Source organism: Drosophila serrata, unplaced genomic scaffold (assembly GCF_035046125.1).
Source record: "Drosophila serrata isolate PLE 108 unplaced genomic scaffold, ASM3504612v1 contig_347, whole genome shotgun sequence".
Lineage (NCBI taxonomy): Eukaryota > Metazoa > Arthropoda > Insecta > Diptera > Drosophilidae > Drosophila > Drosophila serrata.
The window spans coordinates 1,242,324-1,267,989 of record NW_028257245.1 but is presented as its reverse complement, the minus strand read 5'-3'; the positions used below and the strand labels follow the sequence as shown (position 1 = coordinate 1,267,989).

The window sequence follows — 25,666 nt, the reverse complement described above, 5'->3', positions numbered from 1 at the left end:
ATCGATGTGGAATGACCCTTAATCCTTAAGCTATACTTACGGCGTGTAGTTCTTGGATTGCTCCATCTTCTCCCTGAAGTCCTTGGGCGTTACCCAGCCCTCGTTCTTCATGTCGATCTCATGGAAGCTGGGCGATTCGATGAGGTCAGCCAGTTTGAGGAACATGTCAAAGTACTTGAGGATAAGCTCCACATTGGAGGCGGACTCCACAAGAGTGTCCACCATCTGCTTGCCAATGGTGCCTGTAAAAAAGGAGGAGAGAGTTACACAAGTCATCAGATTTAAATTAAAAAGATCTGAGGTCACTCTTTTCCTGATTTCCCTACAACTTCCTTAACCTACCATTCACAACATTTCCTTCCAGCATAGACAACATCATGGTGATCATGTCCTTCTGCAGATTGAGCAGCTCTTTGAGCAGATCCACTTGGCTGGAGTGCTTCGAAAGCTTGTCCTGCATGTGCGAGAACAGGAACAGGAATCCTCCAACGGCATCCCACAACCTGGAGTGGGCCAATGCCTGCTGATTGAGGGTACAAGGACCCTGGATGACCTCAGTAAGGGTGTTGAATACCTGGCTGGCCACTCCGATGGCCTTGAAAAAGTTGGCCTTGCCCGCGGGATCAATGATCTCCTTGCTGGAGTAATGCCAGTAGAAGTCCATAATGGACTCCTGCAGTCGCAGCAGATAATCCACCGTGCAGATGACTACGTTAACAGTGGTGGTGTTGCCGGCCTGGGTCCTCAAGTAGTTCTGCCACTCTGCGGAGAAGATCAATTAGGATTAGTTTCATTTCGATGAGGCAAGAGTAAGGGTTTGAACTCACCCAAATTGTGACCCTCACAGGTGAGCTGGATGAACCGGAACAGGGCACAGGTGAACTCCGCATCGTGCATGTTCTTCTCGCCGGCAGCACCCTCGGAACCTACACCAAGACCTGCACCCGCACTCGGAATATACTCTTTGTTCGTGTGGCAAATTTTGGGTGGGTGGATTGGTACAACGATAGCGGGAGTCACGGTCACAGGATTGGTGGGTTGTTGGTAATGGTTGGCATGCGAGGCATGGTGGTGATCAGGTTGGGTGATCAGGTTGGGCGATCAGGTTGGGAGTTCAGTTGGAAGGAAGTAGACACACAAATCAATACAGTAATCGAACTTAGAAGAGTGCGAACCAAAAAGTTAACGGGCGCGGACGCGGGCGGCAAACTGAAAGCGGGAGGAGCTCGGAGGGATCGGGTGCGGATGGACTTACCCTCTGCTTTGGTGTTACGCTCGAAGGCGTCCAGGTCGAGCACGCTGCAGGAGTTCATCAGTCCGGCAATCGAGGTGAAGAACCCGACGTCCTTCTTCTCCTTGAGGTGATTCAACATTCCCATCTGGATGTCGATGTTGCCGCCGCGGAGAATGGCGATGCCGAGATTGAGTGTCGTCATTACCATCTCCGAAGGTATACCTTTGGAGGCGGAAATGTGCAACAGCACCATTTCGGCAACGCCACGATTCGAAAGGCGCGCCTGGTGGAAGAGCAGCTTCTGCTTCTCCATCTCTTGTTCCTATAAGAGGGAGTATATAGGAGGTTAGTGAAAGAACCTAACTGAAGGTATTAAGCTCAGTTTTCCCATTCGGGAATTGGGACAAGGAATTAGTGAGGATCTCGCAGGATCCCAGCTGCATAATAAATAGTTACCATTAGTTGCCTCATCCGACACTGAGTCAGACATGTCGGACGTTAGGGGTTATTATTAGCGGTGGTTAGGGCTGCAACTGGGTTAGTTGGGATCAACTTACATGGATACTGGTGCCTTCGCCCTCTTCGCCACCCTCACCGCCCTCCTCGTCGCCGCCCTCCTCCTCCTCCTCGCCGCAGGACTTGGCCGCAATCTGGGCGTAGGACATGTAGAGCAAATCCTCCTGAAGGGCACCACTGCGCTCGGTCATGGCGCCGCGGCAGAAGGTGGTCACCAGCTGGGTGAGCGGATCCGGCTTGCTGTCCGTCTCCTCCTCGTCCTTCTTGGACTTTTCGGAATCCTCGAAAGTCTGCGTCAGATCCTCGACCATCACCTCCTGGCCCACGTTCTCCTCCTGCAGCCACTGCTCGTAGTAGGAGCGGGCAAAAATGTTGCAAGCCCGATGTCTGGGGGAGTTCAATAATGCCAGTTAGAGGATTGAAGCACTGAAGGATTAATCCACAGATGAAACAAACAGATATTAGCATGCCGTTTTGGTTAATCAAATTAGAGACCAACTCAAGAGAGAACTAAGAAATGATGCCGATCCTCAGCAGGTAAAAGCCTCGGACTTATATGGGAACAGGAACAGAAACGGGAAATTATAGAAACATAGGAGGAGATGATGAAAACCAATCGAAGCGACTACGAGTACGAGTACCACCTGCTCATGCGATAAAGATGCTTGGCGCGTAAGCTTGAAATGACTGCCTGGCGACGCGCCACCGAGATCTTTGAACCCCAGCGTTTGGACCTGTTCTTGGAGCTAGCTGCCTAAGGGATACGGAATCAGTTTCGGATTCGGTTTCGGTATCGGATTTGCAAGTGGCAAGGAAGCGTGCGGCAAGTCCATAAAAATATACAATAAAACAAATGGCTTTAGAACACGGCGCTGACATTAGTACACATTAGCTATCAGAGGGGATTAGTTAAGATGCCATTGAAGATGAAAAGATGGTCAGACAGTGGGGACAGATAAACTCATAGTAGCTTTAACTTAGTACGGTTTGGGTTAGTGGGTTAGCTGGCTCCATCCAGGGCATAGAGTAGAGAGTCTATCAATCGGGAACAATCGGTAATAACCTGGGTAGAGAATGTAGCGATGTCTGACGGAAGCATGCGATAACGGCACGCTTCCTTTGGATCGACACAACGCTCCTGTAGACATTTTTGCTCTGCTGTTGTGGATGGTCGATCTGTAAATGTGGTCAGCATTCGGTCAACAATTCGGTCGGGATTGAGGATGAGAGCAGTTGTTGGACGATGTGTGTGGTGGCGGTTGGTGTGATGATGGTTGTTCGAGAGGAAAAGAAAAATCGAGTGATTAAAAGATTTGTATTTAAGTAGAAAGATTAAAGTTGTCGCGGAGTCACGCTGTTCAGTTTCAATAGAGATGAGTTACTCGAACGGATGGCAAAGGACCTCCCATATTTCAGTTAAGAGACAGAGTGAGAGAGAGCTAGAGAAATTGGGATAACTCCTCCCGGACTGACACTTACCATGTGCAGGCCAAACAGAACCTTGGCCATGGCCACGATGCGGTCCACCGTCTCCTGGGTCTTGTCCTTGCCCTTCTCGTTGGCATTGACATTGGCCTTCTCCAGCGCCTGCTCGTCCACCGGCTCCTCCGTCTTGCCCAGCTTGGAGTACAGGTAGTGCTGCCAGGACATCTCGTCGGAGGGGTCCAGCTTGTCGGGCAGGGTCAGCTGCATGCGGGCGAACTCGATCACGTCGTACTCGGGCATCTTCTTCAGGTAGCGATCCTTGCAGTGCTGCACCAGCTCCTGCTCCCGGCCAGCGAACAGGTTCAGGCCCACGGGTAGGAGACGCTTCAGGCAGGCCACCATGAGACTGGCCTGCACCTCCTTGTCCTTGTCGCGCTTCTTGTCGCGGTTCTTCTTTTTCTTCTTTACCTTGCCGCCAACGGCAGGGACACCCTCAGAGATGGCAGATCTGCGCGTGGCCGTGGGCATAATCAGGGCCATGTTGTCGATCTCGTTGGCCGAGATAAAGTTCTGCTCCTCCTTGAGGAAGTACTGGCTCTTCGACCAAATATTGAAAATCTCCGCTACATGGTTGTACAACTCTTCGGCCTCGGGTATGTTGTCCTTTAGCCAATGATTGCGCTGCAAATCCACGTACTTGATCAGCAGCGGATAGAAAGAGTAGATGTCGCGCACCAGCAGGTTCCAATCCTCCTGCAGCTGCGTTTCCACCTGTGAGGTGTCGTCCGTGGCCGACTTGATGAAGCCTCGCATGCTGTCTTCTTTATGGAGCATATTCTCAGTCCGCTTCTTCACCCGCTCGGCCAGCGGCAGGAACGGATCCTTGAGCAGCTCCTCCGACGTATTGATGATGATCTGCTGCGTGTATGCAGCAATCCTTGTCATCCACGGTGCGTTGTCGTTGCCAATGTTCTTCTTGATCATCTTTAGAACATTGCGGAGCAGCGGATTCATGTGGTCGGCGGTGACCATGGTCACGTGATTGCCGCTGGTCGGGCTTACGTTATCCGGACCCTGGGACCACCAGAAGGGCAGATAAGCGCAAAGCAGCGGCAGGATCACGTCGATAATGTGCGGTGCATCGTTGTATGTCTTGTCCGACTCCACGAACTGGTCCACCTCGGCGAGAATGGTCTCTAAATTGGGCATGCAGCTCTCCATCTTCACCATGATGTCCTGCGCCTCCAGCGAGTGATCCGCAATGCGGTTGAGCAGCGAGTACTGGTTGTGCTTGTTCAGATGCGGCTCCAGGTAGGCCACCGGGAAGCAGGAGCTGTAGGCTCCCAGGCACGAGCCTAGAGCGGGGCGATGTCGCTCGATCTCCGTCTTTAGATATTTTCGGTCGTGCGTCAGCGTGGCATCCGTGCCCAGGTGATAAAGGGCCGCCAGAATCTTATACGAGGCCACCTGGATCTCGTCCAGCAGCAGATCGCTGCCATAGTCGCAGGCGGCCAAATGATCAAACATGGCCGTGAGCACGGGCAGTACCACCTGGTTGACATAGCCCAGTGACGTGGAGGTCTTCAGGTGCGTACCCCTCAGGTGACTGTACTTGCCGTCCTGCAGATTGAGGATCGTGTTGCCCAGATCATCGGACGTCTGATTGAAGAACGTCAGCATGGAGGTGCGAATGAACTCCGGGCAGTTCTTGGTCAGCGTGCGGGCATCGATTCCTTTTACTAGCACCTGGAGGCAACGCACCGTGATGCGGACATCTGGCCCAAAGGCACTCAACCGGTTGCGCAGCAGAGCCGCCAGCTTGCAGAAGATTGAGGCCACCATTTCCTTCTCCTTGAGCGAGGCTGCTCCAATGTTGTTCGTTGCCGTGGCAATGGCAATGAAGTAATTGCGATGCGTGGAGAAGTACTTCTCCATCAGGGGGAGGACCACCTTCGAGAAGAACTTGATGTCCCGCGTGGCCGTCTTGAAGGATGAGCGGCGACTGAAAGTGGTAGAAGGCTTCAGCAGCTTCATGTTGATGGTGGCTCGGTCCAGATACTGGATAAGTTTCTCCAGCAGAGAGTATGAGAAGCGTAGCTCAACGGCCGCCTGGGTGGCGCCTCCTTCCTCCACAGCGCCGCCCTTTGAAGGCCTAGAGAAGTGAAAAATTTAACAATGATCTCTTTAAGGATCTCTTTCTGCAAACTCACTTGTGCAGTTTGTAGCCCTGATACTGCATATACTTGAGGAACTCCTGCGAACGCTCGCGATCCTTCTTCTTCTCCTTGTCGGTCAGCAGGTCGTAGGGCACCAGCTGGGGGTGGATGACTCCTCCACAGCCATTCAGCTCCTCGTTCTTCTTCTTGGCCCAAATGTCGTGGGAATTCTCCGCCAGGCGCTCGGCCATGTTCTGCATTTCCCTGCTCAGGGTCAGGTTGCTCATGTCCACCGGGTGCGGGTTGTAGTTGAAGGGACTGCCCTCATTCTGGAATTCGTGCTATCGGTGTTAAGGTGGGCGTGGGCAGAGTAACATGCGTGGGCGTGGCATGAAGGCGGAAAAGCCAATTCGTTTTCGATTTCGAAAGATTTGTGTAAAATTTTTGAAAAATATATGTTAAGAGGGCGCTTGGAAGGATTTAGTTTGGGGAATTGGTTGCTACATACAATCTGGGGCTTCGACTGGCGACGCGTCGATCCACGATGATTCAGCGGCACCTCCACCTCGGAGTGCTCCACAGTCCAGCCAATGGCCAGGAGACCCTTGAGGCACTCACGCACTGGATCCCGGTAACGCTCACGTTCCTGTCAGAGAGAGATTCAAGGAATGAAATAGGTTTTATGGATAGTCTTTGTGGTTGGCTGGTAAATTATAAATGAATGATTAAATATTAGATACTCTTACGCTTAAAAACAAACTGAAAAAGTATATTAATTATTAAATATCCATGAGTAATTATAAAAAAAGGAATTATTAAGTGAGAGATTATATAATGAGAGGAAATTATGATCTTAAATATTATCAAAAACTCAGTTAAGTACAGAAATAAATCAAATCAATTAGTGAAAGCTAGAAAATAAAACTAAATTGAATGGTTAATAATGAATGACTTAAACACATATATATTTGATGACTGATCGATCGCTCTACGTACATATTCACTGAGCATGTTATATGGCTTCAGACGTGGATGCTTGCGATCGTTGTCGGATCGGATGTCCCCGTGAGTCCATCCACCTTCGAGACGCCTGCTGGCCCAGGCATCGTGGTAATGCTCGCTGAACTTCTGGACAAGCGAGTTAAGGTCATTGTCCAGGTGGACATTGTTAGTGTCAATCGGATTAGGCATATATTGCGGCTGGTCGGGAGCTCCCATCTGGCGGCCATAGTAGTCCTCGTCCGTGTTCTTCGACAGACTGTAGTCGGGAGGCAAGGCACAGCCGATGGCAATCAGGCAGGGCAGGGCCTTACCGAACAGTTCCGGGTCATAGTCCATGTTGCTGAGCGAGTCAAAAATGTTCGAGAACAGCAGCATGGTCAAACGCTTCTCCTCGTCCGAGGACGCCCCATACGAGCCCTGGCCTTGAGTTGAGCCGTAATACTTGGCGCAGCGATCGAAGTGCAGGGTAAGGAGCTGTCAAACAAATATGTATAATAATATTAATGTACTCATGAGGCTTTTAAGAGAGCTAAGTTCTCACCCGGAGGGCCACGGTGGTGTATTCGGACAGCTTGGACACATCCACAGTCAACTTGCGCAGCAGCTTGAGCAGCATGGCAGGTTGCATTTGGGATGTGAGGGCCACCAGGAAGTCGGAGACCGCCTCGCGCTGCCCCTTGGTGAGCATACGGTTCTTGGACAGCCGGTAGACCGTGTGCAATGTGGCATCCAAGAGGCTGGCGTAGTTCTCGGCCTCGTTGTAGAACTTGGAGTGCTTGATCAGCAGCGGCAGGATAGAGTTGCCAATGTAGCGATTCATGGCCAGGGCCATGTCACTCTCGGAGCCATCGCTCTTGTCCAGAATGGTGGCGGTGCGCAGGTCGGGAAGGAAGGCATCCTCCAGTAGGCGATAGAAGAGATCCTGCGTCTCGATGCCATAGACACGCTCCAGGAAGAGCACGATGCTCTGTTTATTGTTGGGCAGCAGGCCCGACGGCATGTCCGACTTGGGCTTTTCCTCACCGGGTGCCGTCTGCGACAGGGTAAACTTCAGGCTAAGCACACCCTGGAGATCCTCCAGCGGCACCAGAGATCTCAGAATAGCTCTGGCTCTCAGGGACTCGTTTTTGCCCTGCTCAATGACCGAGGCATCCGGTGCACAGCGGCCCAGCAGGTCCACCAAAGTACAGTAGAAGTTCAGGATGGCGGCACCGGTGTCAATGTAGTCCTCATCCTCCTCTCCCTCAGGCAGCGGATGGGTGAAGTTCAGGCCGGCAATGGTGCCCTCGGCCTCGTCCTGCATCTTGCAGCGGTCCGAGATGCGCTCCGACATGCGATTGGCCTCGACGATGGCGCGGAACAGACCTTCTCCTTCTCCTCTTAGAGCCGGTCCCAGGCATTCCGGACGACGGATAAGAAGTCGAATGACAAGGTTCGCATTCTCCTCGACGCTCTCGCCGTTGACCCAAACGCAGTAGCGCAGGAAGTCCAGGTAGCGCTCTCCCTCCACGGGATCCCAGCCCAGGTCCGGATAGCCCTTCTCCACGAGCTCCGAGTTGCTCTGGAGGCCGCACCGCGACAGATAGACGGCGATCTTCTCCAGATAGTGTTCCCTCAGTGCCAGAGCCAATTCTGTGTTCTCCATCAGACTCGAGTAGGCCACGTCCAGTGGCGTGGAGCCGCGAAGGCTGGGTCGTGCCAGCAGGATGTTGGCGTTGTCCAGCAAAAAGTCGAAGTGATCGAACATGGCCTTCTGGTTCTGCCGGCCCGTACGGCAGAAGTAGCAGAGGAACCGGCAGCAGGCCACCACCATCTCGTGCGAGGTGTCCTTCTCCTTGGACGGAACCCCTTCGGCGCCCTCAGTTTGGGTCGGGGCATCGCTCTGCGCCTGTGCCCGCCGTCCCAGTGTGTTCATCATCACGGCCATTACGTTCTCGTGAACGCGTAGGATCCGTATGAGATCCGGGTGCTGGAAGAAGGTGGCATTGTTTACCAGCTTCCACAGGCGCTTACGCATCAGTTCCTCCTCCTCCTGGCTCATCTGGACGGGCAGTAGGGCGCGAATTTGGCTTAGTCCGACCCACATCTCGGCCACGTCGTCACGCGCTCGGTTATTGATCACGTAGGTCTTCTCTAGGGCACGGACCAGCTCACCCACGGTGTCATATTGACGCAGCAGCAAACTGAACATTTCGCGCACGAGCTTGGGATTCTCGATCTGTGATTCCTCGGCCCAGCTAACGATGGTCTTGATGAGCACCTTGCGGAACACCTCCTCGGGCGTTTTCTTCTCTGGCTCCTCCACCTCCTTGGGCCCTTCCTCCAGCTCCTTGACGGTGTTGATGAAGTTGTAGATCTTTGTTATGGGCCCCGTCTTAATCTCCTCGATCGCCGCGCCTTCGACGCCATCTGGCTCCTGGAGAGCGTTAAGCGAAACCTTCTGCATGAGGAAATCGTGGAAATCACCCAGGCGGCTGCGCAACTCAAGGCCGCAGGTGCAGTTGTCCTGGTCGTCGGGCTCGAGGTTCTTGAAGCAGAGAATCTGGTTCATCTGCTCCCGCGGCGGACAGCGGAACTCTTTAGTCTTTTTGGCCGCCACAGCACTGGGCAGATCGGATTGCTTGATCTCGATATAACGTCGCAACTGATCGGTCTGCAGATCCCCCACGAAGTCGTGCGAGAAGGCGATGATGCTTTCCACGCGATGCCGCAACTGGGTGTCATACAGGTGATGCAGCAGGTAGCACATCTGCAACTTGGCTCCCTCGGCCATCTTCATTGTGAGCAAGCCCTTGCGGTGTTCGTCCTTGCCCTCTGTTAAATCGGAGTGATTAGTCAATAGTTGTTGGAAATCCTTCTCCCGTCCCATACTCACCCCTCTCGAAGGCGGCATCCCAGGTCTCTGGATCGATCATGACCAACAGCCGCTGCACATCCTCATCGGTCAGGACGCCGACCAGGAGCAGGCGATCTGTCAGCTTGATGAGCGGGCTAAGAAGGAATGAGCTATAACTAAGAGGACTACATCTAGAGGAGACTGGTACTCACAGGAACAGGTTCTCGTTGGTCCAGCCGATGGGATCGCGATTGTGGACCTGGTTGATCTCGACGGCGTCCTTCAGGGCCTCCATCACGAACTGCCTGACTACTTCTAGGGGGAACTTCGGGGAGTACAATTGGTCGATGTTGGGGATCGGTTCGCTGGAAACACTTGGCATACTAGATGTTGCAATCACAGGGGGTCTGGACGGGTGTAGTTGAACAGTGGTGTCGTAGTAGGTGGTTCGGTGCAGTGGTGCAGTGGTGCAGGTGTTGTGTTGGATGCAGGGAGATCCAGGATCCGGGGAGATTTGAAACAGAATGAGGCGTGAACAAATCGAATGGATATATCAAGATAAATGCCATGTCCCCACCCGCGCAGTGATCAAAGGAAGAATCTGTGCATTGTGGGGATTCGACTAAAGAGAGGCGACAGTTCAACTCACGTGATCTCCGTCATCCTAAGCTGCGGCCGCACTGATTCTGTGACCAGGGAACGCAGCGAATGCTGCATCTCTGCCTCGCTGTACAGCTCCTTCAGCTCCGGTCCCAGGGGAGTGATGTACTCGTTCTTACACACCTCCATTGTGGTGGCATGTGATTCCAGATGCAGAGCAATCAACAGGTCATAGAAGCCCTGCCGCAGGGGTCCGCTCATGTACTCCGACCTGATGGCGTAGAGCAGTTGCTTCTGGTCCACATGCTGGCACAGGGCATGCGCAGCCCTATAGTTGGACTGATAGCACAATGCCGCGTACAGGGTGAGACTGTGAGCATGGAAGGACAACAGCTTGTCCATCTCAATCAGCTCCAGAATGTCGATGCAGCGATCCTCCTCAGGGATGTGCAGCGCCAGCATGGACACTGGATCCTCGCACAGCATGGACCAGCCCCGGATGTCGGACAGCTTGAGGGCATGTACTTGGAGTGCGGTGTTTGGCACACGGGCCCACTGATGCGGACGCAGGCACTGGACCTTGAGACGCGGCGGCGACTGCGGACTGATGTGCTTGTCACTGGTGGGCAGCACAGCGGCAGACAGGGGCAGCGTGGTGGGAGTGCGTCCCAGTTCGATTTGAAGGATCTCCTTGCTGGTCGCCTCCACGAAGATGGCCGGGAAAAGCTTGGTGTCCGGCTCCATCATCCAGCGGTGGGAGGTCTCCTTGCCCTCGCATGTGAAGCGGATGATGCCAGTGGCTGTATCCACGAAGCAGCCCACGAACATGCCCTGCGATGCTCCCTTGCCGGAGGCATCCTGGGTCACCTCGTTGAAGAGCTCGTCCGCCCGCACCACATAGCAACTCTGGCGGTCAATCCTCTCGATGGCCATCTCGTAGTCGTCCTCGATGTACACCGATCCGCGACGCACCTTGTTCTTGTTGAATTCCTTGCTGTGCAGATGGTACTGGGTAGTCACCCAGCCCACGTACACGTGCGTGGGATCCTGGCCAGGGAAGATGCGAACGCCGTAGAAGTACTCGTTGATTAGCTTCAGGCACTCCGCATCGAACATCTCTTCCCCGGAACCTTCAATCGGTGGCTGGCCGAGATTCGAGCCACTCAGCTGCTTGGGTCCACCCTGGGCCACGGGACTGGGCGGGATGTCGGCCTGGAGTAAGGGATTTAAATCGAAGGGTATTAGAATGTGTAATTATTTTGTATTTTTTATTTAGAAGAATAATTTTCAGAGCTAATAATAAAGTAGAAATTATAGAAAAAGTCTGAAAATGTTACTCTACTTTTAAAGTTTGAGAAGAATTGATGTAATTACAGGGTTTATTTTCTATAAAGAATAAATATTTCATTAACATAAATACCTTTTAGTCTAAAATTAAGAAACATAATAATTTATAACTTGTGAAACTTGTAAAAAATAATGATTTTGATGAATAATTAACCGGTTAAATTAAGTTAAAACTTGTACTACTGATTATTAATTAAAATGCATACAAGTTTTTAAAGTAATTTTAAAAATGTGAAGCTCAAATACTTCTTTTAAAAGTTAAAAAAAATTAAATCTAATGAAAACCCAATGAAAACTCACATTATTAAGCCGTAGAGTGGGTGCCCTCGTGGTCATCTGCTGGTTCACCACGTTTCTTCCATGGGCCACCGTGTTGCGACGCTCCAGCGAGGTGTCCAGGGTGCGGGAGCCCATCTTCTCACGGCTCTGGTCGCGTGACTTCTTTGAGAAGAACTTAAAGGGACTACGACCGCGTTTCTTCTTGTCGTCCAACTCGTCGCCCAACCCATTCATGTCCAGCACAGAGGTGGAGCGCTGCATCTCGTCTAGGGCGGCGGACATGTCCGTCTCGAAGGTGATGTTACGGGTCAGAGAACCCTTACGCGGTGGACGCGATGGTCCTCGCATCATGTGATCCGCCTCGGCATCCGCATGCTCATCAAAGTTCCGGGTCAGACCCTTGATGTCATTCATATTGAAGCCTCCCTTGAGCATGTGATCCATATGGGCGGCCTGGGTCTGCACCGCCATCTGAGCAGCAGCCTCTGCCTCGCGCATCAGACGGTACTGTCGGTTCTTGATCTCGTCCCAGCGTCGGGCCTTCTCCTGCTCACTGATGAACTCACTCATGCAGGTCACCGGGAGGGAAAGACGCAGGAACTCCCAGTTGGCCTTCTCCATGGTCTCGAAGGTGTTGTGCGAGATTTTCAAATGCGGCGGGGTATCTGCACCACCGGGAATTCGGGTGACATCGATGCGGCAGTCGGGCATCTCTTCGGTGTTCTCGAAAATGGGTTGATCTTTGGTGTACCAATGGGTCACCGGACGACGCATGTTCCTGTGAGAAATATATTAATTATATACATATCCTCTTTATCCTTTGAGATCCAAGTGAATGCTTACACGCAGAAGGGTTCGTAGCCCTCTTGCAGGCCACAGGTGGTAAAGAACTTGAGGGAGTCCACGTCCTGACCATAGATGAGGCGCGCCTTCTGGCCCACGCCCAGGGTGCAGGCTGGCACAAAGCCCACTCCTTCGGCAGTAACATCGGCAAAGGTCGTCTCGCCGCCCAGGGCGTCCATGAGGAGTTCTCCGTTGAGGGAGAAGCCTGCACAACGATTGATTACAGTTAATGGAGTACGGGTCGGGCCGAGGGGCGGCATTTGGTTGCTAATGATGAGTATTATATATGTATGTATATATATTTGAAACCAAGAACCAAGAAGCTTTTCAATGAATTCCGAACGATACGGTCCGTATCCTCGTCCGCCTCCGCATCCGATTAGTTCCGTTCGTCCGGAATCCATTAAGCAATTAAAATTCCTCTAGGAAATTCGTGCGTATTAATTGGCATAGGATCTGGCCTTGCAGCGGCAGCCCATTACTTGCATTGCATTGTTATTATGTTAAAGTGTCGGGACTGGCATTCGGTTTCGAATCGGTTTGGTCTCAGTTTCAGTTTGGTTAAAGTTTTTGTTTTAGTTTTAGTTGGCAAAGCTAGGATTATAAATTCAAGCAGGCTATTAATGGCACTTGTGTTAGCTCTCATGCTAAATTATATACTGGATCGAAATCTAAATCGAAATTGAAATTGAAATTGAATTTGAATTGATACTGGTTATTGGTTAAGTACGTGTCGTTAGTAATTACAGGCAGTTACGAGAGAGTAAAAAGCTGGGATGAGCTGATGTGTCCTGACGGCCTGCTCCTCAGGCACCCGGGTCGCCGCTAATCAGGCACCACTCCTCCCACTCCTGGTTATGGCATTCGAGGTGTTCGAAGTAACAATATTCGGAAGTTAGAGCATGGGAATTGACTTGGATTTGATGTGTGGATATCGAGAGTGATAACTACGAGAAGCTACGAGAAAGCGGCTAATGGACTAATGGCTCGAATCGGATCTGTTTGCAGTCAGTTGGGTCTGGAAATGGCTGATCCTCGGGTTGATCTGATGGCTGAATTGTATGTTCTGTTTCTTGATTTAAATTTATTCTTTTTCGATGGAGTTGGAGCTTATATTTCAACTTTTATAATTTCAGTAGGGCTTGAAAGGGCTTGTAATCTTAAAAAAAAACTTGGAAATATATATTTGTAAGTATAGTTCATTGTTAAACAATACCTTTAAGTTAACTAGGCTTTGGATATATTTATTAAATATTATATTAACTTGAGTAAAGTCTTAAGATGTTTAACAAATGATATTTAAGGTTTAAGAATTAATTTCCAAATAAATCTCTTATAATAATTTAAAGAAAACAGGTGGTTAAACCGTTTCCCCGAGAGTCATAATCTTCGGTTCGGGGTGTCAACCACCTTTTGATGTATGTATGTATGACCACCTTTTGATGTATGGATTTATGTTTTTAATATTGTTATGTAGATTTAAAGCAATAAAAGCATCAAACTCCATTGAAACTGAACTATGAAAATAACTCTTGATAATGTCGACGGAGGTATTTGCTCTTGCGGGGTATCTAATATAGGTAAATGCTTGGATACAACGCCTGTCCCTTGCATCCTGGGACCTGCGGTGTTCGATTGCCGCCACCCTCCGGCGGACTCATGGTCACATTTAGTAGATATCAAAAGCACGGAGGAGACATTCCTGTTGGGGTTGGCTGGAGGAGATCGCAAACATTACAACAAGGGGCGACGAACGGTTCTTACTAATTGTGTGATCCGCGAGGTCTAGAAAGACGCCGACTATGTCCCCGGGTCCGCACTGTTTACCGAAGGACTCACTGACGCCACCGTAGACTTTCTCTTCCTAAAAGGTGAATATTGCAAGTGACAAGATTGATTTTTTAGTAACTCTCTCTGCCTGCGCGAATGTCTGTGATTCTTTTGCTGTTTTGCTGTTGTTTTTTTGTTTGCTTGTTAATGATAGATATCGGATATGAAAGAGTGTCGCTATAAATTAACAAATCAAAAGAGAACGAAAGTCATCGATTAAGTTGAAAAGAGTTGAGTTAACAAAATGCGTTCGATCAAAATAAATGAAATCAACGTTGGTGCGCGCTGCTAGGCGTCTATGGGTGTCCTTACTGATCGTTTGCTCCTTGACGTCGATGAAGCAACCAATGACATCGCCAGCCTCATACCGCACTCCAAAGTGCTCGATGGATCCGGCATGCATTTTGGTCACCTATAATCACGGGGTTTGGATTTGAGTGGGTCTCGCACACGGTCTTTCCCTAGTAACTGGCTCCCACTCCCACCTATATCATTGACCTGGGAAAAAAGTACCCTCGATGCTTCCCTCTCCCCGGAATACTCACGTTGTGGCCATCGAAGGCCCAGCTGGTGTCCTCGCTGCCCAGCATGGCTCCCGGATAGCAGTCCGCTCGTGCCCATCCCACGCGCATAGGTCCGGCGGTAAGGACCTCGAACTCGAAGTACCACTTGCCAGAGGTCACGGCGTAGTTGCGCTCCACGCGATAGGTCCGGAAGGCGGCAAACTTCAGACGCTGTGCCTCCGCCAGGAGGGCCTCTGTGCCCTCACCCGTTGGTGGATCCAGAACGTACCCATAGACCAGAAGTGTTCGCACTGTCTCCGAGGCCGTATCACGGTTGGCCTTCTTAATGGCTTCGTCCACCTTGCCATACGGCACCAAGTGGGGACTGCGATGGTTATCGCTGTCCTCGTTCAGACCATAAGTCCAGCCCTGTTGGATGCGCTCTCGCGCCCACAGGTTGTGCGTGTTCTCCGCCAGCTGGTCCACCAGCTCCTCCAGCTTTGGCGTTAGGGTCACGGCGCTAAGGTCGAGGGGAGCCGGCTTGTAGCCGTTGCCCTGCATGAAAATCTCGTTGGGCAGGCGCACTGGACGGATGCGTGCCGGCGGCTTATCCATGGTTATGTAGTAACCTAATGAAATGATGGTCCTGGGAAGGAGTTAAAATTAAGTTAAGTTAGGTTTTCTGTTCAAAAATAAATAATATATTACTTGAGTGTTTGCACAGCTAATTGATTGTCGTATCGCTTCTCTGCCGGAGGCAGCTTCTCAAATTGGGTGAGGCACGGATGAATACGATGGTAGTCGTCACGGTGCTCCCCCCACGACCAGCCAGCCTCGATCTTGTTTAGCGCCCACATCTCGTGGATGTTCTCCGCCAGCTTCTCCTTGATCTGATCCACAGAGCTGGGCAGAGTCACTCCGGTGGTGTCCACCGGCTTAGGGACAAAGGCAGTGTCGTCCTCGATAAGCCAGGGTCCGGCAAGGACGTTCTTGCTGAGATTGCCAAAGTAAAAGCATGGGTCCAGGCTCAAAATCTGATGCGGCATAAGACACTGGACCAGCGCTGAGAATCCCATAGGCGGGGCAAACTTTAGGCGGCCATGATCGCCGCCAAAGAGGAAGCGGCAACTGAGCTTCGAGGAGCAGCTCATCACTGGGAAGAACATTCCGTCCAGGTTAAAGTCCCGGAAGCTACCACGCACCTTGACGCCATTGAAGGTGAACGTGATAATGGGCACCGAGAGATCGATGGCCACGCCAATCACATCGCCCTTGCGGATGAAGGGCTCCTCTGGCAGAGCGTCTACCACGGGAGTCTTCCTTCCTCCGGTCCAAAAGTTGGCACCATCAAAACCGAAGGAGTATAGGTCGTCGCCCACGCCATTGCCACCCCATTTCTTGCCGCCGCCAGGGTATGGGACATAGCCGGAGGTGTTGGCCCAACCAATGCGCAGATGGGGCATCATATGTGTCGTCTGCTCGATGTGGTCCATGGTCACCTCAAAGTACCATTTCTGGTACATGGACGAACCGTCTACGCGGCCCACAAAGATGTTTGGTCGGATGCTGGCCACGTGATCCACCAGGAGGGTCTGCAACAGCAGGTTCTTGCCTGGCAGCAGGAAGTCGCAGATGTTGTTCTGCGAGGAGCGCACAGCCACGCCGTTACCCACGCACAGGGAACAGAGTACATCCAGGACCTTGGGATCCCTGCCGTGCTTCTCCAGCAGCGAGATGATCACCTTGATGTGCTCGTCCCGCATCATGTTCAGGGCTTCGGGTGAGTCGATGAGCACGCAGTGAAGTACGTCCAGCATGCCGGATCCTTCGCTGGAGGCCTGCGAGCCCAGACGCGAAAAAAGCCAGTTCAAGCGGTTGCTGTTAGCGAATTGAGCGCAGTTCGTGTGGTTGCCCTTGATGATGGCAGCCAGCAGTTGGTACAGGTAGGTGGAAATTAGGTCCCAGCTCTGGCCAGTCTCGTCGCCGGCCAGAAAGCTGGCAAGGAAGCCCTGCGAGGTAATGATGTTGATCTTGTCAATGGCCTCCAGTATGAGGTTGAGCACGCCCTCCTCCTGGAACAGATCTTGACGGTTGCGCAAAGCACGGAAGCGGTTCTGTTTCTCCTCGTGTTCTGTGGGTCAGAAGGAGGTTGTGATTTTATAGCTTTTCATAGAAATGAATTTATTTTGAGAGAGTATCACTCACCCATGTCGTCTTCGGGTTGCGAGAAGTAATTGATCAAGTCCTCCAGGCACATGACCATCTCGTTGAGGTTGACCTTTTGGAAGAAAATGGAGTGTCGTCGGTTGGACTGCAGCGTTTCCAAGGCCCTGAAAGAATATTTTGAATAAGAAAACTCTCTAGAGAGAAGTCCTGTCAGGATACCCACGTAATAAACTGGGTGAAGAGACTGCTGCACTTGCGGATAACACGCGCTGTCTTGGACTCCTCCTCCTGAGAGCGTGAAAAGTCGAGGCAATCGTCCATCTTGCCCTCCTCATGCAAAATGGCCTGCTTCTCCTCGACCTTGCCAACGCCCTTCTTTTTCGTCTCATAGCTCTTGTAGCTGAGCCACAGGCTTGTCTCACAATGCTGAACAATGACGGTGGTGTCACCGTACTTAATGATCGGCGAGCCGATCACTTCCAGGTCCTTGTCCTCGAGCACCTTCTTCTCGTCGTCCTTTTCCTGCCGCAGGCAGAAAGTCGTCGTCGCGATCGAGGCCTCCTCCTTCTTCACCAGGATCAGTTCGTTGCTTTCGTTGACGCCCAAATAGCGTCCAGTGGTTATGTGGCGAATGCGCATCGGATGGTACCAGTTGATGAAGCCGCCGGTCCACTTGGTTCGAGCCAGTTCCAGGCGCCACAGGGAACGTGCCTGGGCCATGACCACGCCGCCCTCGTAAATTACAATGCTATTTCCAGGGGGGTTACAGGATTAACTTAATCTCCTGTTAAGGTTTATGGGGACACTCACTTTGTTCCTGGCTCACGACCCCAGGTACTGGGTATGGTCAGGCACTCGTCGCCGCCGTGAAAGAATCGCAGTACATCGCCACCAAAGACATAGCCCACATACTTCATCCTGGAGATACCGGTGCCGTAAGGCTGCACAGACCAGTGGGTGACGTGGAAGCTGGCATTCACGATCGATTGCTCGTTCTCCTTGGTGGTGTGCAGATAGCGTTCGGTGGCCACCGACACCAGGATCAAATCGTCTCCGACGCGCACCTTCTCGCCCTCGGAGCGCTGCTTGCTCGCCGGATGCACTGTCCACCAGCAGGCCTCGCCCTGGCTGTGCTCCTGCAGACCCACGTCGAAGGACAGCTTGTCGTTCGACGAGGACGTGGACAGGCAGGCCAAGTACTATAATAAAGGAATCGATTAGTAGTCTTTGGAAATTATTTAGCCTGAGGAGTAAGTACTCACCATATCACTGTTGTGATGGCGGAGCAAAATGGCATTGCCGTAGAGCAATGTCCTATGTCCCGATCCGGTTCCCTTGCCCTAGGAATTGTCGGTAAAAGGATTAGATTCTGCTGGCAGGGTCGCCAGTTTTCGGGGAGCTCAGCTCGGGGGGTTGGAACGACTACACTACGGTCAACTAACTACTGCATAACACTTTGGAAAGTTAAGTATTTACGGGGTTAGGGTGCCAAATGTGCGAATGGTGCAGTGGGTTAGATCAATGGAGTACTCCAGACAGAGAAAACATCTTGAAATAATTGTTATCCTTTGGTGTTTTTTTGTTAATTTTGAATTATTAATTGCCTTTCGCAATCTTTAAATTTGCTCCATGAGACTTCTCTGAGGTTTTAATTACTAAATAATTAGGGAGAGACAAAAAAATAGCTATGAAACAAAGTAAATAAGATTCAAATTTGTTATTTAAACGATTTGATCAAAGCCAACAACTATTATTACAGTATTTCAACAATTACTTCGATGTTTTCTCTGGGCGGAAAAGGAACATGGATCCCTATTCCAACGGTACTCCTGGCATATTTCGATTTTTATTCACCAAGTTAGGAGCGCTGAAGCACCAGAGGCCAGGTCTGGTCCTACGTGATTCGATTTCCCTTAGGAGGGAGAGTTATTGGAGCAGATAGCTCCATTTTGTAAGGATTAATTCCGCAGAGAAGTTATGAAGAAAGCGGTAGCAGAGCGATATAGAACGAGCGCAACTTTACACGGACAGAGTGAGACAGATAGTAAGAGAGAGAGAGCGAGAGAGAAAGAGTAAGAGAAAGAAGAGAAGCGCGAATACGAGTTAAAAAAAGAAGAATTGAACGGTATACTTACAACTTGACTATCCTGTTTTGTGGGTATTTAGACAAATTTTGAAAAATAACGAGAAATTGATAGGTTATACAAAATGTGTAGAAGAGAAGACAGAGACGGGAAAGTGGGGGCAGCGTGGAGAAAAGGATGGGTTGAGCATGCAGAGAGTGACCTAAGCACGAGTAACTGGGAACTGATAAGTGATAACTGATAGTTAATGTCACGGGATACCAAAGCGACATGGATCACACAACATAACAAGGGGTCGGGACACAGTACTGAACGAAATGGATGCTCGGGATTCCCTTGGATCGCGATGAGAAAGAGAGATAGAGACATAGAGATATATCCGCGTGATCCGCTTGATCTCGACCGGTGGATACTTACCGTCTCGGATCCGGCCGCCGTCACCAGCTCCTGCAGAGCACGCACGGACAGCGCCTGCTCGATGACGAAGACGCACTGCGACAGATCCGGAGGCACATTCTTGTCGGCAATGTTCTCGAGGAAACAGTGCCGGTTACCAAATCCCTCGGCGGCCAAGCAGACACGCTCCCCCGTCGCCGTGCAGGAGAGCGTGACCATGTCCTCCTACAATGGGTCAAAGAAAGGATACATTGTGAAATCGGCGTCTTGTGTGATCTTTTATATAAGATATGGGAGCTTAATTGAAAACAATTAGGTAAAATTGGAATACAATTTAAGTTTCTTGAATAACTAATGCTTTTATTATTTATTTAATTACTTCATCGATATTTGTGCATATACCAAAGCTGAATAATATGGCCTATATATATAACAATAATATGATTTAGGCTATATTCTCTTTAAAGCCACAGAGACAAAGCAATAAAAACGTATGGGCGTTATGCATCTTGTTCTTAAAGAGTCTTCGGTGGATCCAACTTTATCAAAATTGCTTTGCATTCTAAGCTTTGGAAATATGTAAAACATATTGCATCATGTTTTATCCAAGTCTAATGTTAGAAATTTTAAAACTGATTTTCCTAGTTTCACCTCTCAAATCAATACTATGTATTTTCCTGAAATTTGACTATTTGGACTACTCTACAGATTCACCTGCAGATTAGTTTGATGTCTGATTCATTTCTCTTCTTGCGCCGACTGTGTGCGAGAAGTGAGTTAAGGAATGAACCAGGAGTTTAGGCAACAATTAAGTCATTAAGAGGCCCAAAGTTGTGCTGCAATTTTAATGAGACTTTGGCAACAATACCGACCGGCAAGCCACCGCAATGCCAATTGGCATTTGCCTCCTCTAACCCCCGAACCCCTGAACCCCCGATTTCTCCGAATCGACCCGTAGTCCGATCTGGGATGGGATCCCTGAAGCCTTAGGAGGCTGGGGCGATGCACACACGCAAATTGAGGGAATTGTTACAAGGCACTGAATGTGCAAATGAAGGGCTAGTCGAAAGCTGGGTGGCGGTGGCAGTGGCGGTGGCGGTGTTGGTGGTGCTTGGTAGGTGTTCTTTTCCGCCCAGCAGGGAGGAGATGTGATTTTCGGCCGCTGTGAGTGTGTATGAATGCGAGTGTGTGTAGTCGAAGTTAAATGAACGGTAATGGATTTCGAATCGAGCAATTTGCATAATTTAAATGCGAATGAAGTGCCGAATCCTGACGCAGCAGCCCCATTGTCCTGCCCATCTATTTAAAATTTAAACCCGTCTGACCACATCCCGGCTTTGGCTGGCTACCCAAAAACTACACTGCTCAATGACTCAATTTGCATTTGACTTCATTTCGATAAATGTTTTTGCAAACTTGCACTTTTCGGGTCACTCGCTTGTGAACTGTAAAGTTTTCAAAATGACACGCAAAAACTGGGAGAGAGACGGGGAGCGAAGAGTGGAGGCGGAGGGAAAGCAAATAAGCGTAATTTGACATCGAAGGACATCCCCGGAGAGCTGGAGTCCTGTGTCTCCTCCATCGGGTCTTCGATATTTATTGAATTTCTGTTGCGGTGAAAGCGGTGGAAACGGGCCTGCGGGCTTCGGCCGGGACTGGGACTGGGACTGGGACTGGGCTGAAGGGACCTGGCCAAGTGATACAAGGATGTCCGTGTGGGTGCGATTCGCAAACTGAACTTTTGCCCTTAAACGTATTTATTTATTGCGGCAAGGTGTCGCTGCTGCTGACCTCGCTGACCCCCAGAGGGAGTGGATGGTTGTGGGCGTTGACTGCGGATGATGGGCGTGAGGAAAAGGAAGCAACACTATTTACTTATACCCCATAATGGCTGTCATTTGGCGCACCAGCTGTGGGCATTGATATATAGCGGCATTTGTCAGCTGACGATGTGTTCATCGAGCCGGCCGTCCCTCGGATACCTCGAATCCTTCGAGCCCAGCCCTGCCCTGGTCCAGACCTCGCCAGCTGGGCTATGTAAAGTGGGAATCAGACGAAAAGCCAAGGCCCCTGGTGGCCGTGATTGAATTTGTGACTCGAGTTTTGTATTTATTGTGTGCCATAAACAAAAGTTAGGGGCGCCTATAAATATGCATTACATATACAAAGGGACAAGGGAGGATACAAGAGAGGGAACAGGACATCTTTTATGGATTGCCGGATATTTTATGACACCAATTGTGAAAAATCCCCCATGGATTTTATTGAGTGGACGTAATTGATTTTAGATGATCTGGCGTTGTCAGTGCAAGTGGATGTGAAACAGGAGCACTCAGCAAAAATAATGCAATTGGATTTCGTTTTTAATATTCGCAGGATGGAATTACAATTTTGGTAATAACAAGTCTTGTTATGGCTTTGCAAAGTTATTACAGTTATGTCCATGTTGTTTGTTTGCTGTTACTATGTTGGTGTCATGTCGAAATGACAGAATTCAACTCTCAACTGGTTTTTGACCAGAATATGAATATATTTATATTGAAATGGAATCACAATCTTAGAAAAATTACTCATTCAGTACTTTTCGTGTACATTTTTGTTTTTATAAATTTCATTATTTCATTCATTACTTATCAATTAATTTAAGCAATTGCGCATGAAGTAATTAAAATTTTGTGAAATCCTCTTTGAAATTGTATAATATACTAAACGAAATTCCAAAAAATAAGTTTTAATGTATTGAAAAATATGAACTAAATTAAACACAGAAATTATTATACCCTTGCATCATCATAACCCAGGCAAAAATTAATTAATTTCCACTCGGTAACCTTTTCTTTCTTTCTTTCTAGTTTTTATTAGGTTAACAAAAAGGGTTATTCAATTTAAAATTAACATTTTGTTTTCGAATTTTGACAATTTTGACTATGTAATCCCTTATAAAATGTTAAAAAAATTGATAAAAAACTTATTCTTACGGATATGGCTCGACAGGTGATGCTGATAAAGAATATATATGATTTATAGGGTCGGAAATTACTCTTTCACTGTGTTGCATGCTTATGACTGAAATTAAAATACCCTGCATAGACATAAAATCTTAAATACACTAATTACAAATTATTTTAAAATCTATAGCATACAATTTCTCTCACAAAATTTCAAGATAAAGCTACAAAACTAGTTAAAATCAATCATTGAATTTTTGAATAAAATAATTTGCTTGAAAAAATTCATTTGAAAAAGTTTTGCTTAAAGTTTCTGAATACAAGATTATGCATACATCTTTAAATGTACACCTAAAGTTGCTAGGTTTTCTAACTTAAATATATTTTTCTACAAATCCAAAAATATTTATACCAATATAAAGTATACAGAATTTCTTTTACGTGTGGTCTAGGACTTACCGTTCTAAGGAATGAAACATCATCCTGCTCGGAGCCTCCCTCCGCCTCAGCCATTTCGTTTGGTTAACGCAACGACCGCAGCGCCTCCAAATCGGAATTTATATCGCAGCGGCGTTTGGAATTCAATTGTTTTGGGATTTCCCTTTTGGCGAATCCGAATCGGTTTAATTTCCTTTGGAAGAGAGAACGAGAACGGAATTTGTTTACGGTTAGAATCTACGGCAACCGAAATTGTTTACACTTGTCGTGCGCGACTCAAGAATTCTCGGCGAGGGTTTTTTAATGGGCGAACAGACTGCTCGAGTGCCACGAACTTTTTGTTTATATTTTGGGAAATCCCCCGAACCCCACACACACGCACACAAACACACACGCGCGCTATTACGGACCAACGTAGAGCGAGAGAGTTCGCCGTCTCTCTCTCGGATTACTTTCTCTTTAGTTCGGGTTTTTTGTTTTGCTTTCTCTTGGCGAACAACAGCTGATTCACTCGGTAGTTCCGTTATGTTATTTTCGCCTTTGCTTTGCTCGCCACGTTTTTTTTTATATTATATTTTTCTTGTGTCACTTGCCAAATTCGCCCCGAAATTTTTTGTTATTTGTGTTTTTGTCGGTTTGCTTGTAATTATTTGGGAATTTGTGTTGCATTTAAATATGTTACTGCCTAGGCAAGAGGCCAAGAAATGAGCAGAATAGTCGAATAAGAATAAGAGTGTTGTTTAATTGGTTCTAAAGTGATATTACAAGGGGTTTTAGAATTCTAAAGACTATCTAATTATCTATTATATGATACTATATTCGAAATGTATATACATATGTATATTTGCAATTAGGCTACAGACCTATAACTATAAACTATACATCCCTTTTTTTAACTAACATGATAAAATTACAACGATTCTTTTAGGTATTATTGATTAAATCAAAACTAGTTGATTATCATTAAAAATTTGGTTTTAATATATATACTCGTTAGCGAAAGAAGAAATAAAGAATGCATGGGATAATCTCTCCATATCGAATAAAGTTAAACTTACAAATTTAATGTTCACTTATTATTGTGTATTTCTTTCTAAATCGATTAATTAAATTTGATTTGATTTAAAAATAATAAGTATTTAAGTTCGTCAGGTTCGGGTTAGGATAGTTAAGAAACAGAACTTCACTAAATGTACTCTTTTCGTAATAATTTTATTTAAGAGTAGAGTATTTTTGGCTTTCTACTATGAGTATTCTTAACAGAATCTTTAAAATTTTTTTGCATCTTTTCGCTTTTCAAGAATGCCATAAATAATTTAATGATTTTTCGGTATTCATAAACAATCGGACCAAGTAAACTGAATAAATATAGTGAAAATACAAGCAAAATACATTAAAATTTGCTCTCAAAAATCCTGTAAAATTAAAAAAGCCAATTAGAATACTCATTTCAGATTCAGAAATTTCAGAACAGAAATCATCCTAATAAGATATTAATCCTATAACGATTTCGACCAATATTGAACTCCAAGAAGGCTCTAAGAGTGCTCAATAATCCTCTTAATAATATAGATATACAAAAACACGCAGTAATAAAGCATGAAAAATTCAGCATGTGAATAAAATATAGACATATGTATATAGAGCGTTCTGCTTGCGGGCAATCGAGCTAATAAAGTGCTTGTGGATTAGGCCAATCAAATGTATCCCTAATTTCCGCTTTTTAGCGTGCTTTCCTCGGGTGTCTGATTATAGTATGCTTTCTGGGTGGGTGCCAACGTTACTTTGCGGACATGGCGTGCTCGGGACACACACGATATATTTAGTTGCGGCACTTGTGCATATATTTAGTACGTATATTTGTGGATTTATGCGTTGTGTCGCCGTGCAACATGTTGCCATTCCGAACTTCTACCGACCGCCCCCCCTCTCGGCGAATTCTAATTAATTGCTCGCTGGTGCGTGGAATTGGCTTGATTGCCAGAGCTTATCCTTGGGCAAGGACTTTTGCGATTATTCTCCACTGATTCCACTGGCGGCAGTCTGTCTGCGAGGCTCTAGCGAGATTTGCGAGGCGACAGATATGGCGGCCATCGGTAATCCAAGGGTCCGATGGCACGCAATGCCGCCATTTTGTGGCTGTGCCGCCACCCACAAAAACACACGCACACGCACGGATATAGTATACCACTCGGGATTGTTCATTAGCAGAGGTGTCTTTGTTTTCTCAAAAGATAGATCTCGGATTTGGTTGTTGTTGTTGCTGTTGCTGTTGCTGTTGCTGCTTCGGTTGCTTTGGCTCCTCGAAATTCTCTAACAATTCGCTGGCTTTCAGCGGGTGTCGTGTGTTTATTTTTGGTCCAACCGCCGAACGAAGTACCGACCCGAAGACGAGCACGGCGACCCGAAGGCGCACACATGTCCAAAAATATCACACGCAAAGGCCTGGGCAGCGCACAAAACTAGAGCACTTTCCGAAATTTTCATCAGATTTTCAGATTTTCATATTTTTTACTTAGTTTTCATTTTCAGATCGTCGGAATTATAATTGCAAATCTTATGCAACGCGCACAACACCACCGATTTTCGCCCTGGAGCCGATAAACTCCGCCACGTGCTCGCCGAGAGGGCACGCGAGGCGAGGGCGAGAGTTTTGGGGCATGGATTTTCCACGGTTTCCCCCAGTTTTCACTGGGATTTCACCCCGGCGCACATATAGATTCTATACTCGATGCTGTCGGGGCCCAGCAGAAGCACGGCGAACTTACTTTTCGTGTCGATATTACTCTCTAGACTGACGACGAGCCCGTCGGCGGCGACTACGAGTGCAGAATGATGAGCGATGTGGCGATGGGGCGGCGAACAGAGCGACCAATGCTGCGGCACGCAATTCGCAGCAGCCGGAACAGTGGTACGAAATAAAGCGAAATAGTGGAAAGATTTGAGAGGATCCAAATGTGGCTCTAATGGAGGGTATTACTATTGTTTAGGGTCCCTAAAAATGTTCTACTTATATCTCTACAAATTAGGTTATGATTGATATATATATTTGTAGAAATTAAT

General features: G+C 48.3%; 1 protein-coding gene across 18 annotated transcripts in view; it reads right to left on the bottom strand.

Annotated features, from left to right (window-relative positions):
• The window catches only part of RyR (Ryanodine receptor), a 28,453-nt gene extending 3,004 nt beyond the window's left edge, over positions 1–25,449 (bottom strand). The window contains exons 1-28 of one of the 18 annotated variants that reach the window (XM_086838301.1): positions 25,372–25,449; positions 22,625–22,796; positions 19,239–19,442; positions 18,873–18,884; positions 18,000–18,077; positions 17,548–17,936; positions 16,961–17,485; positions 16,777–16,901; positions 15,280–16,702; positions 14,614–15,217; positions 14,381–14,480; positions 12,239–12,443; positions 11,417–12,173; positions 9,819–10,981; positions 9,382–9,576; positions 9,209–9,324; positions 6,875–9,147; positions 6,328–6,807; positions 5,840–5,977; positions 5,386–5,672; positions 3,230–5,327; positions 2,814–2,926; positions 1,792–2,137; positions 1,691–1,711; positions 1,256–1,556; positions 828–938; positions 343–762; positions 41–242 (exon numbers count right to left, since the gene is read on the bottom strand). In XM_086838301.1, the coding sequence (XP_086694427.1) occupies positions 41–242; positions 343–762; positions 828–938; positions 1,256–1,556; positions 1,691–1,711; positions 1,792–2,137; positions 2,814–2,926; positions 3,230–5,327; positions 5,386–5,672; positions 5,840–5,977; positions 6,328–6,807; positions 6,875–9,147; positions 9,209–9,324; positions 9,382–9,576; positions 9,819–10,981; positions 11,417–12,173; positions 12,239–12,443; positions 14,381–14,480; positions 14,614–15,217; positions 15,280–16,702; positions 16,777–16,901; positions 16,961–17,485; positions 17,548–17,936; positions 18,000–18,077; positions 18,873–18,884; positions 19,239–19,442; positions 22,625–22,678 (12,740 nt within the window). In that variant the 5' untranslated portion in view covers positions 22,679–22,796; positions 25,372–25,449. Of the gene's footprint in view, positions 1–40; positions 243–342; positions 763–827; positions 963–1,255; positions 1,557–1,690; positions 1,712–1,791; positions 2,138–2,394; positions 2,505–2,813; positions 2,927–3,229; positions 5,328–5,385; positions 5,673–5,839; positions 5,978–6,327; positions 6,808–6,874; positions 9,148–9,208; positions 9,325–9,381; positions 9,577–9,818; positions 10,982–11,416; positions 12,174–12,238; positions 12,444–14,002; positions 14,103–14,380; positions 14,481–14,613; positions 15,218–15,279; positions 16,703–16,776; positions 16,902–16,960; positions 17,486–17,547; positions 17,937–17,999; positions 18,078–18,872; positions 18,885–19,238; positions 19,443–22,624; positions 22,797–25,371 lie in introns of those variants that run through there. The other 17 variants (XM_086838299.1, XM_086838300.1, XM_020959228.2 and 14 more) reach the window with 17 other exon arrangements.
• Between the last annotated feature and the right edge of the window lie 217 nt (positions 25,450–25,666).